The sequence below is a fragment of the Danio aesculapii genome, chromosome 4 (genome assembly GCF_903798145.1).
Source record: "Danio aesculapii chromosome 4, fDanAes4.1, whole genome shotgun sequence".
Lineage (NCBI taxonomy): Eukaryota > Metazoa > Chordata > Actinopteri > Cypriniformes > Danionidae > Danio > Danio aesculapii.
This window is the reverse complement of record NC_079438.1, coordinates 60131353-60143025: the sequence shown is the minus strand read 5'-3', so window position 1 is coordinate 60143025 and position 11673 is coordinate 60131353. Positions and strand designations below refer to the sequence as shown.

General features: G+C 44.0%; 2 protein-coding genes across 2 annotated transcripts in view; one reads left to right on the top strand and one right to left on the bottom strand.

Moving 5' to 3' along the window:
* Positions 1 to 367: 367 nt before the first annotated feature.
* crebl2 (cAMP responsive element binding protein-like 2) lies at positions 368 to 3631 on the top strand. Its single transcript, XM_056456315.1, has 3 exons — positions 368 to 512; positions 1372 to 1569; positions 2044 to 3631. The coding sequence occupies exons 1-3, from the start codon at positions 498 to 500 to the stop codon at positions 2188 to 2190; spliced, it is 360 nt and encodes a 119-aa protein (XP_056312290.1). The 5' UTR covers positions 368 to 497; the 3' UTR covers positions 2191 to 3631.
* A 2759-nt stretch (positions 3632 to 6390) lies between these two features.
* The window catches only part of gpr19 (G protein-coupled receptor 19), a 5368-nt gene continuing 85 nt past the window's right edge, over positions 6391 to 11673 (bottom strand). The window contains exons 1-2 of the mRNA XM_056455162.1: positions 11591 to 11673; positions 6391 to 8012 (exon numbers count right to left, since the gene is read on the bottom strand). The exon at positions 11591 to 11673 is cut by the window's right edge and continues 85 nt beyond it. Of these exons, the coding sequence (XP_056311137.1) occupies positions 6740 to 7981 (1242 nt within the window). The 5' untranslated portion in view covers positions 7982 to 8012; positions 11591 to 11673 and the 3' untranslated portion in view covers positions 6391 to 6739. The remainder of the gene's footprint in view (positions 8013 to 11590) is intronic.

Here is an 11673-nt window from a genome sequence, read left to right as displayed (position 1 = left end):
CCATACACACTCATTCTCTCACACACACACTCATACACTACGGCCAATTTAGTTGATCAGTTCCCCTATAGCACATGTGTTTGGACTGAAGCCAGAGCACCCGGAGGAAACCCACACCAACACGGGGAGAACATGCAAACTCCACACAGAAACACACACTGACCCAGCTGAGGCTCAAACCAGGGACCTTCTTGCTGTGAGGTGACAGTGCTAACCACTGAGCCACCGTGCCACCCTAGTTCTTTGATTTAAATCTTAAATCAAATATTTGTAAAAGTCTGTTTAAGAAAGAAAGATTTATTTTCGTAATCGAGAATAAACTACAAGTCCCGACACGCATAGCGGTGGGCGTCTCCCGCGTCATAGAACCGGAAAAGCACTGTTAGCAATAGCATTTGGCTAAAAACACAGGATCCTGGTCCGCTAGGGAACTGATCAGAAATCGTCTCAATCGGATATTTATATCGATTAAAGTCGAATGATCGAGAAAACACGCGATGGATGACAGCAAGGTGAGAATGATCAACATCACACACACACACACACACACACACTCGTGTTTGAGAGGATTATCGACTCCAGCACTCTTCATCCAGCTTGATTTATAGACATTAAGCATCTTAAAGCAGCATCCACATATTAACGTCAGTGTAGTCGAATATAAGAGACTAGAGAAAAGCACAGCGAGAGATCAACACTGTAATACAGCACAGTCGCGTTTATTCAGAGCCTGGAGCTCTGCACTGAGCTGAAGTAGGTTTATATTCGCGCATTTAGACATGTAATGCTATAGTAAAGCAGAAGTTAAGAGCTAATACAGATTATTGATCATGATATGATCGCTTTATTGATTACAGCATATTGAATATTGAGTCTGAAACCGCATGTAAGGAGCAGCAGCAGCAGCAGCACTGTGAACATGTTGATTCAGTCATCTGCAGATCACGTGATCTCTATTTAGATTTCGCTCATTATACTATTCTGAAATATTAATAAAGTCAGAATGTGTGAATATATTAGCATCTTCACCTCGGTGAGTTCTGGCATGAGCAGGATCAGCTGTGTAATGGAAATCCAACAGGATCTACACAAAACGATTCTATCATATAAAACATGTAATAAAGGGCAGAAAACATGAGTTTACACACTGCACTGCGCACACACCATATAAACATTACAATATTAGTCGGATTATTATTATTACCCTAACCCTAACCCAACGGAATAAACATTAATGTAAACACTTAAGTCAATAAACTGACTAAATTACAGACTCAAATAAGAGGGAATGCTGGGCAATAATGCATCAGAGTGTGTGTGTGTGTGTGTGTGTGTGTGTGTTAATGTGAGCTCTGCTGTGTGTATTGGCAGATAATGGCTGGTAAAGTGAAGAAGCCGGGCAAACGCGGCCGCAAACCTGCCAAGATCGACCTGAAGGCCAAGCTGGAGCGCAGCAGGCAGAGCGCCCGAGAGTGTCGAGCCCGCAAGAAGCTGCGATACCAGTACCTGGAGGAGCTGGTGTCCAGTAAAGAGAGAGCCATCTGTGCCCTGAGGGAGGAGCTGGACATGGTGAGAGCGCGCGCACACGCACACACACACACACACACACACACACACACACACACACACACACACACACACACACGCACACACACACACACACACTGAAACTGAAGTCCTAGAGTTAGAGCGCAGTAGTGGATCAGTCTGCTGTAGCTCCTCCTCCTCAATGCTGTAGCTCCTCCTCCTCAGTGCAGTGATTGACAGACAGGAGTCCTGCACAGTGGTCAGAGGGATTCTGAGCTGTTCTTCTTCAGAATAGTGTTCAGGTCACTACTGATGCTGCTGGAGGAAAACCTTTCCTGACTCACTCCTCCTAAAAAGTGCTCAATAATGTTTAGGTCTGGGTACTGTGCAGGCCAGGGGAGATGTTCAACTTCACTGTCATGTTCATCAGACCGCTCTGTCTGCAGTCCTGCTGTGTGTATCGCTGCATTATCATGCTGTGTGTGTGTGTGTGTGTGTGTGTGTGTGTGTGTGCAGTATAAGCAGTGGTGTCTGGCCATGGATCAGGGGAAGATTCCTTCAGAAATCAAGGCTCTTCTGACGGGAGACGAGCAGAAGACGCCTCAGAGCTCTAGCAACAAGACGGCCAAGAACGGCAAATACAGCTCCAGCAGCGGCATCTAGAGACGCACAGGAGTGTGTTCATCTTCATGTCAGAAAACACACACACACACACACACACACACACACACACTCATTACTGCTCAGCTCTCGTCATTCCTCCACAGGTGTGTGTGTGTTCAGAGATGCTGATGTTCTCCGTCATTTAGAAACACTATTTATTTATTCTGCTGCAGATCTGAGGCTCTCAGACGCTGTCGTTTATACTAGCGCTGGGCTAACAGTCGTCGCCGTCTATAGCACGTATGAAAATAAAAGCTTGTTTTACAGAAATGTGAATTAAATGCATGCTTATGCGTCACAAAAGGTTTATTTAGATAGATGATACAAATTATATACACATTTAAATGTTTTTCTATAGATTTGTTTCTATCACACAGTCTCTACATAATAAACACACACACACACACACACACACACACACACACACACACACACACACACACACACACACACACACACACACTTATTATGTTTAATCATCTTGTATTGTGGATGTGATTGATCGTGTTTTCTCCTCAGTAACTTCACCTTTAGTTTGAGCTGAGTTTTCGGACTCCAGGCGGTGAGTTGGTTTTGATCAGGTTTCGTCGTCACGGTAACTTAAGGACCAATCAGCTGGGAGTAAATGATGTAACTCTGCAGTAAAGCCCCTCCCCCGTCCTGCGTCTTTCCTCCAAAATTAAAGTCTTTCTCCACTTCAGCCATTTGTTGCTAATTATTCCTTTATATTGTGTGGATTATAATTATCATTTCAAATGGTCAATAATACAGCTAATACATATAGCATTATGTAAAGATGAACATATAAAGCAGCTTCAATATTCTTCAGAAACATCTGCTTGAGTTAGCCTGTGCGATATAATAATGTTTTCATTAAGTTACCTTCTCAACCCTCTATAAACAGCAGTGGATTGAGCTCTAAACTCAGAGTTAGCAGAGAACACTTGTATAAAGCGCCCTGATCAGGACCAGTTTGCATTTCTCTGGATTTGTCAGCCCAAATGTACTCTCTAACCCAGTTGTGTTGAACTGGTCAGTAATATAATCCATCAGAGTAGTGGATCTCGCTGGCTCTCTCTCCACTCTCTGCACTTGAGTGAGTTGAACACACAGCACTTCTCTTTCCTCTTCTTTTGTTTGTTGTTGTTGTATTTATTTCTCTGACTGAACTTAACGCACTTTCCTTTAAAGCTCTAGTTTAGGAGCGTTTGGTCGTCTCACTTTATTTAAGCCAATAATAAACGATAGTTCAACACCGATGAGTACTGATCTCAGAGAAACGCCATGAATATAAAGCTCACACACACACACACACACACACACACACACACACACACACATGAATGATCTGTAATATCTCCAGCTGAATTGTCTATTTTTGTATGTGGTGTTTCGAGGTGTCCTCTGTGTGGCTCTGTACATTATAAACAGTGGATCTGAATCTCTCTCGTCTCTGCTCTGCTTATTACTGTAGTGTTTCAGACAGCGAACACTCCAGCTGATAATAACAACACTTCACTAATGTTAGAAAACACACTGCATGGGAGGAAACGCTGAAGGAACGTTCTTTTAATGTTACTGGAGCGTTTGTTCATAACCCTAGCAGAACAAACAGTGAATGTTAGCGGTGGAGCTCAGACTGATGAGTGTGAGTGCATCTGCGAGAGTGTGTGTGTGTGTGTGTGTGTGTGTGTGTGTGTGCGCGCAGCTGAAGGCTTCTCTTTCATCAGTTTGTCAGAATGCAGTCGTCATTGTCCTCGCTCTCAGTATGAACCTCATTATGATGTGTGTGTGTGTGTGTGTGTGTGTGTGTGTTTCATTAAAGCCGCCGCTTTCTTTCATCCACATTAACAATAGCTGTTGGTCATCCGCCGCTGAACACAGAGGAACGCAGACAGAACAACAGCATCAGAGAGACTGACAGCTCATAAACAGCTCCAGATTTGCAGATATAACCAGATGTATTTTAAATGTTCTCTGAACGTTATTTAAGAACGTTACAGAAATGTGAAGAATTTAGGAACAAAATAACCTCATCTCCTCTCTAAAGTCAGATTTAAAGGGATAGTTCACTCCAGCTGGGATGTGCTCATCCTCCAGTGTTTCTAAAACCCTAATGAGTTTCTGTTGAACACAAAAGAAGATACTTTGAAGAATGTTGGAAACCTGTAACCATTGACTTCCATAGTAGGAAAAATAAACAGGATTGAGGTCAACATCTCTTCCTGAGTGTTCAGCAGAAGAAAGAAACTCATAAGGGTTTAAAACAAGCACAGGAGATTTTGGGTGAACGACTCTAAACATTGTGTAGGTGCATGTTCAGCCTTACCAGCCCTTCACACCTGTGGATATATCCATACACACATGTGCTTAATCAGGTGAAATCAGCTGCTGTTAGTTCTAGAGTACAGTGCAGTATTATGAGGAGTATTGATGATCAGCGGTGTGTGTATGGAGTCGCTCACTTCTGATTGTGTCCCACAGTTTTTGTGTGTATCTGTGGATATATTTGGGTTCCTCAACATTAAAGGAACACTACAATAAAGAAACCTAGAACAGTAACGCTTCTAGACAAACATTATGGTGGCTTGAGAGAGCCCAGTCTGAACGTTTGAAGGCATAGAGAGATCACTACTGTGCATACAGGTTAGCAGGTTTCTAGTATGGACTGGCATGTTTCTTGGTAGGTGGTTGCTAGGGTGTTCTGAGTCGTTAAGGTGTTGCTAGGTGATTGCTAGGGTGTTCTGAGTGGTTGCTAAGGTGTTGCTAGGGTGTTCTGAGTGGTTGCTAAGGCATTGCTAGGTGATTGCTAGGGTGTTCTGAGTGGTTGCTAAGGTGTTGCTAGGGTGTTCTGAGTGGTTGCTAAGGCATTGCTAGGTGATTGCTAGGGTGTTGTAGGTTGTTGCTAATGCGTTGCTAGGCCATTGCTAAAGTGTAGCTAGGTGGTTGCTATGGTGTTCTGAGTGGTTGCTAAGGCATTGCTAGGGTGTTTTGAGTGGTTGCTAAGGCATTGCTAGGGTGTTCTAGGTGGTTGCTTAGGCGTTGCTAGGCCATTGCTAAGGTGTTCTGGGTGGTTGATAGGGGGTTGCAAGGGTGTTTTTACTGTTTAATGTGTTGCTAGAGAGTTGTTACGGTGTTCTGTGTGGTTAATTGGTGGTTGTTTAGGTGTTGCTAAGGTGTAGCTAGGCGGTTGCTATGGTGTTCTGAGTGGTTGCTAAGTCGTTGCTAGGGTGTTCAGAGTGGATGCTAAGGCATTGTTAGGCGATTGCTATTGTGCTGTAGGAGGTTGCTAAGGCATTGCTAGGCTGTTGCTAAGGTGTTCTGAGTAGTTGATAGGCAGTTGCTAGGGTGTTATAGGTGGTTGCTAAAGTGTTGCTAGGCAGTTGCTAAGTTCTGAGGGGTTACTAAGGTGTTGCTGGTAGTTGCTATGGTGTTTCGAGTGGTTGCTAGGAAGTTGCTAACATAAATTACCATGGTTATACTTTGAATTTGCATGTTTTAGCATAAATTAGCATGTTCTAGTATGAATTAGCATGTCGCTAGCATGTTTCTAGTATAAACTAGCATGTTGTTAGCATTACTTTAGTATGAATTAGCATGTTGCTAGTATGATTAGTGTATTGTTAGTATAAATTGGTATGATAGCAGTGTGTCCAATGTACAGTCAATGGCAGTTTTTTTACAATGGAAGTCTATAGGACGGTTGCTAAGGTGTCATAAATGGTTGCTAGGATATGGCTAGTAAGTTGAAAGGTCATCAGTGGTTGGCAGATTGGTAGTCTGAGTTAAATGAGCCCAATCTTAAGTCTGTATGACAGTCTGGAGGAAAGTTATGAGGTCATAAAGTTTGGTCCAATGTTAAGTCAACGGGACTTTTCCGGGTCAGTTTTGGGAAAACCGCAAGTCGGATCAGTTGGAAAAGATATAGCAACCCGAGTCCGAGCAGTTTGGAGGTTTGGTGTTAGTTTGGTTGTAGTATGAACGCTCTAGGTGGAGATGCGTCTCAGAAGATGGAAGAATAATAAGTGTGTGTGTGTGTAGTATAACAGCGCGTTCGCTTTCTCAAACACCATCACTAATTAATTAATTAAACCACACAATCAGTGTCAGCACACACGGACACTTCCTCAGAACCGCACAGCATGTTTAATAGCAAAATCACAGAGACACAGGTGTGTTTTGCATCAGGAAACAACACACACACACACACACGCACACACACATCTATGAGACAAAGTCGACCTGTACAGACGAGCAGGAGAAGAACACAAGCGCAGATCAACACACTGACCCTGCGGACGCACAAACAGGAGAACACAAACACACAAACGCTGTGCTGTCAGGATCCGCGCGCGGGATTGGCTAGCACCGCAGGCTTTCAGCTTCTGCGCTCGCAACACTCCCAGCGCTCCTGACATGCGCAGACTCTCCCACAAACGTTGCGCATTAAACTCCACTCAAATATTGCAGATGTGCGCAACACCTGAAGGGATGGTGTCGTCGTGAAACCGCTCGCTTCTACTCCTGTACGACACCTCGGGTGTTGAGTTTATACGAATGTGTTGGGTGGGTTTGTGCTAATCGGCCACGCTAGCTTCTTCTCCTTCGCTTCTCTGTCGAAAGTGTCGTAAACGGAGTCTTTGATGAGGGTTTTGGGCGGCACGGGCAGATCCACGACGCCCACGTAGTTTTTCTTGGCCATCCGCGAGCTGGCGGTAATGGTGTACGCGTTACTACGGTAACACTTCATAGACGACATGCAGAAGGTCTCCCTCATGCCGCGTCTGAAGTTAGCGTTGTAGACGGAGTAGAGCGTGGGTTTGGAGGCGGTGGAGCTGAAGGAGATCCAGGTGACGGTGATGAAGAACAGCGCCCCCTGCCTGCCGGAGCCCCGCGGGTGCCACAGCTGCGCCACGTAAAACGGCATCCAGCTGAGCAGGAACATAGCGTTCAGCATCAGGAACATCTTGATGGTTTTAACTTTAGTCCTGGGCACGATGTTCATAGTCCTGCGCAGCGTCCGGCCGTCAGCGCTAATCCTCCAGATGTAGCGCACCACGCGCTGGTAGAACGACACGATGAGTATCGCCGGCACTAGAAACCCAAACAGCAAATGCGCGATGGCGTACGCTAGCCCGTCCCAGCTGTCGGCTATGAAGAACTCGCAGTGATTCGGAGATGGTGACGATCCGTAGAAGAACAGACACGGCGATACGAACGCAGCGTCGAAGAGCCACGATGCTAATATCATGCGTTTAGCCTTCTCGCGGGACACCTTGAAGCTGAGCGGGTACACGATGGTGTAGAAGCGGTCGACGCAGATGGACAGCAGCACGTAGACCTGCACGCCGGGGCACAGATGCTGCAGGAAGCGCAGGATTCGACACACGGCGGCGGGAAGCGGCCAGCGACCTGCACACACCTGCAGCAGCAGCAGCGGCGCACACGCTAGGCTAAGCAGCAGGTCCGCGCACGCCATCGACACCACAAAGTAGTTGGTGGTGGACTGAGTCCTGCGGCTGCGGTGGATCACCAGACACACCAGCGAGTTCCCCAGCACCGAGATCAGCCAGCAGACGGAGAACAGCAGCGCTAGCAGCGTCAGCTCCGCCGGCGTTAGCTCATACGCAGGCACCGGCGCAGGCACAGACGCGTTACTCTGCAGCCCGGCGGCAGCTGAGGACACCTCCAGCTGGCACAGCAGCGGTGTGGGGGACGCGGCCGGCGTGGACGACAGGTTGATGGAGACGAACGAGGGATTCACACCCTCCATGGACAGCAGGAACACCATCAGTGGCCTCAGTGTGTGTGTCTGACCAAAGCTGAAACACACACACACAGAGAGAGAGATACCGTTATACACAACAGCTGAACACAACACCGGGCTGCACAATATACGCATGTGTGTCAACGACGTATATACATATTTGGACAAGCACATCTGGGATCGTCTGGCCATCCTGTAAGGACAGTACAGTGCTGTGATCAGTAGTAAACGTCCTCCGATGGCTAGAGGGCGCTCTCAAACAGAAACGCAGGAAATAATGCAGGATAAAGGAGAGATGCGGGATTAATAAACACATGAGCATGACCACATCTGGTGAATCCCAATTTCCTTCATCCTGCATGCAGCAGGCCGGACACCTTCACATGTTCAAGCTTGGTGAACTCTGACCTGTGGAATCGCATCACATGACTACGTGCGACCAATAGAAGATCAGGACATGAGCTCTCTGAGCAGAAATGTAAAGTATATTGATTGATCATCTCGTTATACCACATTCCCAGAGCAGCACTACAGAATTTCACCTGCTCAAACTCTCGTGTGGTGGAAAGCACTCAACACGAAACACTTCTCATTTGTGCCTGTAATGAAGAATCTTTTATTGATTAATAGAAGAGCTGGCGGTGTTATCAGACATTTCGCAATACTATATCAGAGTTCCCTGATCAATACTGTATCAGAGTTCCCTGATCAATACTATATCAGAGTTCCCTGATCAATACTATATCAGAGTTCCCTGATCAATACTATATCAGAGTTCCCTGATCAATACTATATCAGAGTTCCCTGATCAATACTATATCAGAGTTCCCTGATCAATACTATATCAGAGTTCCCTGATCAATACTATATCAGAGTTCCCTGATCAATACTATATCAGAGTTCCCTGATCAATACTATATCAGAGTTCCCTGATCAATACTGTATCAGAGTTCCCTGATCAATACTATATCAGAGTTCCCTGATCAATACTGTATCAGAGTTCCCTGATCAATACTATATCAGAGTTCCCTGATCAATACTGTATCAGAGTTCCCTGATCAATACTGTATCAGAGTTCCCTGATCAATACTATATCAGAGTTCCCTGATCAATACTGTATCAGAGTTCCCTGATCAATACTATATCAGAGTTCCCTGATCAATACTGTATCAGAGTTCCCTGATCAATACTGTATCAGAGTTCCCTGATCAATGCTATATCAGAGTTCCCTGATCAATACTATATCAGAGCTCCCTGATCAATACTGTATCAGAGTTCCCTGATCAATACTGTATCAGAGTTCCCTGATCAATACTATATCAGAGTTCCCTGATCAATACTGTATCAGAGTTCCCTGATCAATACTATATCAGAGTTCCCTGATCAATACTGTATCAGAGTTCCCTGATCAATACTGTATCAGAGTTCCCTGATCAATGCTATATCAGAGTTCCCTGATCAATACTATATCAGAGCTCCCTGATCAATACTATATCAGAGTTCCCTGATCAATACTATATCAGAGCTCCCTGATCAATACTGTATCAGAGTTCCCTGATCAATGCTATATCAGAGTTCCCTGATCAATACTATATCAGAGCTCCCTGATCAATACTGTATCAGAGTTCCCTGATCAATACTGTATCAGAGCTCCCTGATCAATACTGTATCAGAGTTCCCTGATCAATACTATATCAGAGCTCCCTGATCAATACTGTATCAGAGTTCCCTGATCAATACTATATCAGAGTTCCCTGATCAATACTATATCAGAGTTCCCTGATCAATACTATATCAGAGTTCCCTGATCAAGCTTGGTTTATTTCATGTGCTGTTTTGCTCTATGCTGCTGATTTATGACATGTTATGTTGATATAAAATCAGCCTAATCAATCAAACTCAATAAATGATCATACCAACAGCACTACTGAAGTCATGTGTCAGATCTGTCCAGTATGGTGCAGGTCTACACAGTATTAGTTTTCTGCTGACTTCATTATTTTGTCTTGATTTATAATAATACATCACAGAGTTTACAGAGGAGTCCTGTCATCATTTCAGTTTCTTCTGTTGAACACAAAAGAAGATATTTTGAAGAATGCTGAAAACCTGTAACCGCTGACTTCAATAGCAGAAAAAACAAATACAACAGGAGTCAGTAGTTACAAGCTCCTAACATTCTTCAAAATATCTTCTTTTGTGTCCAACAAAAGCAGCTCTTCAATGTTTGGAAGCACAGGAGCGAGAGTAAACAGTGAGAGAGTTTTCATTTTAGGGTGAACTGACCCTCTAATAACTCTTTATATGTCCACAACTCTTCTCATAGGAGCATGACCTGATTATCATATTAAAAATCTGCATTGAAGGATCATATTGATGAAAATACTCATGAATTATCATCTGAAATCTGTATTGTATTGTTAAAACGCTGCAGTTCACACATTTAACATCAAGCCTTTTAATGATTTCAGACTGAATGACAGTGAGTTTATTCTCCTCCACAGATGATCTCTGAATATTAATATATTCTGATATATGTGATATATATGAGTTCATCTCGTCTTCACTCCTGCATCTTCCATAGTAATAAACATTGACATTTGGTCCATTCAAGCATGTCCAGCACTCTACAAACATGCTGGCTGATTTTAACCCAATGCTGGGTCAGTTATTTACATTTCATTCAAAACATATTAACCCAACCTGAGTTTGTCCATATCTGACCCAATGTTGACTTAAAACAACCCAGCATTTTTAAAGTGAGCGAATAAAACCCGAGACTCGATGTCTTGCTTGAGTTATTCACAATGTCTGTATAAACATGAGCACAGATATCCTACAGATTAATTTAATATATATATATGGTGATGTGTCTGCGATCGCTCACATTCAGTTATGACACAGATCATTTTAAAATAGATTTGAGATGAAGTGAATCGCTCAGTGTCCTCTTACATTTAATAATGTAGTAAACACAGCATATTAAACCAGCCTGGAACATTGAAAACAGCTATATTGTTGCAGAAAAACCTTCTGAAAACGTTTAAAGAACATTGTTGACTAGATAAAAGCGTTATATGAATGTTTGTGTAAGAGTGTTGAGGGAACATTGCCGGAACATTTTCTGCTGGCTGAATCAACAGTCTGTAAATGAAACGCTTTGTGTGTTGAATCTGAATCACCCAGAGAGCTGGAATAATTCTATTAGAGCCATCAGAGACTCGGTGATCCTCGAGAGATCTTCATCATGAGTGTGTGTGTGTGTGTGTGTGTATCTCAGTGTAATGTTTACTCTGCTGTATTTCATGAATCCCTGACAACAACAACACCATCTTCATCATCATATACACCCCGCAGAATCATCGATTAAAAACGATTCAGAGTCAAAGGAATCGCGATTCACTGGTGATTCTCCGAGCAGACGCTGGTTTATATGGAGATATTCTGGCCTGTTTTGATCATTTCAGCCTGTTTAATGACGGACAGAGTGTGTTTACCTGCAGGCCTGTGAGGATATATATCGATAAACACGTCAGAAATGCGATAATCATCATCATCATCATGTCCAGCTGTCGTGTTGTTTTCCCTCACACACACAGATATATCAGTGGTGTTTGTGTGGAATAAACGCACCTCAGCTCCTGCCGCTCCTCCTCATTCCCGCGTTGTTGATGTCCTCCATCATGAATCCGCGTCGTGTCCTCAAATCTTCAAGT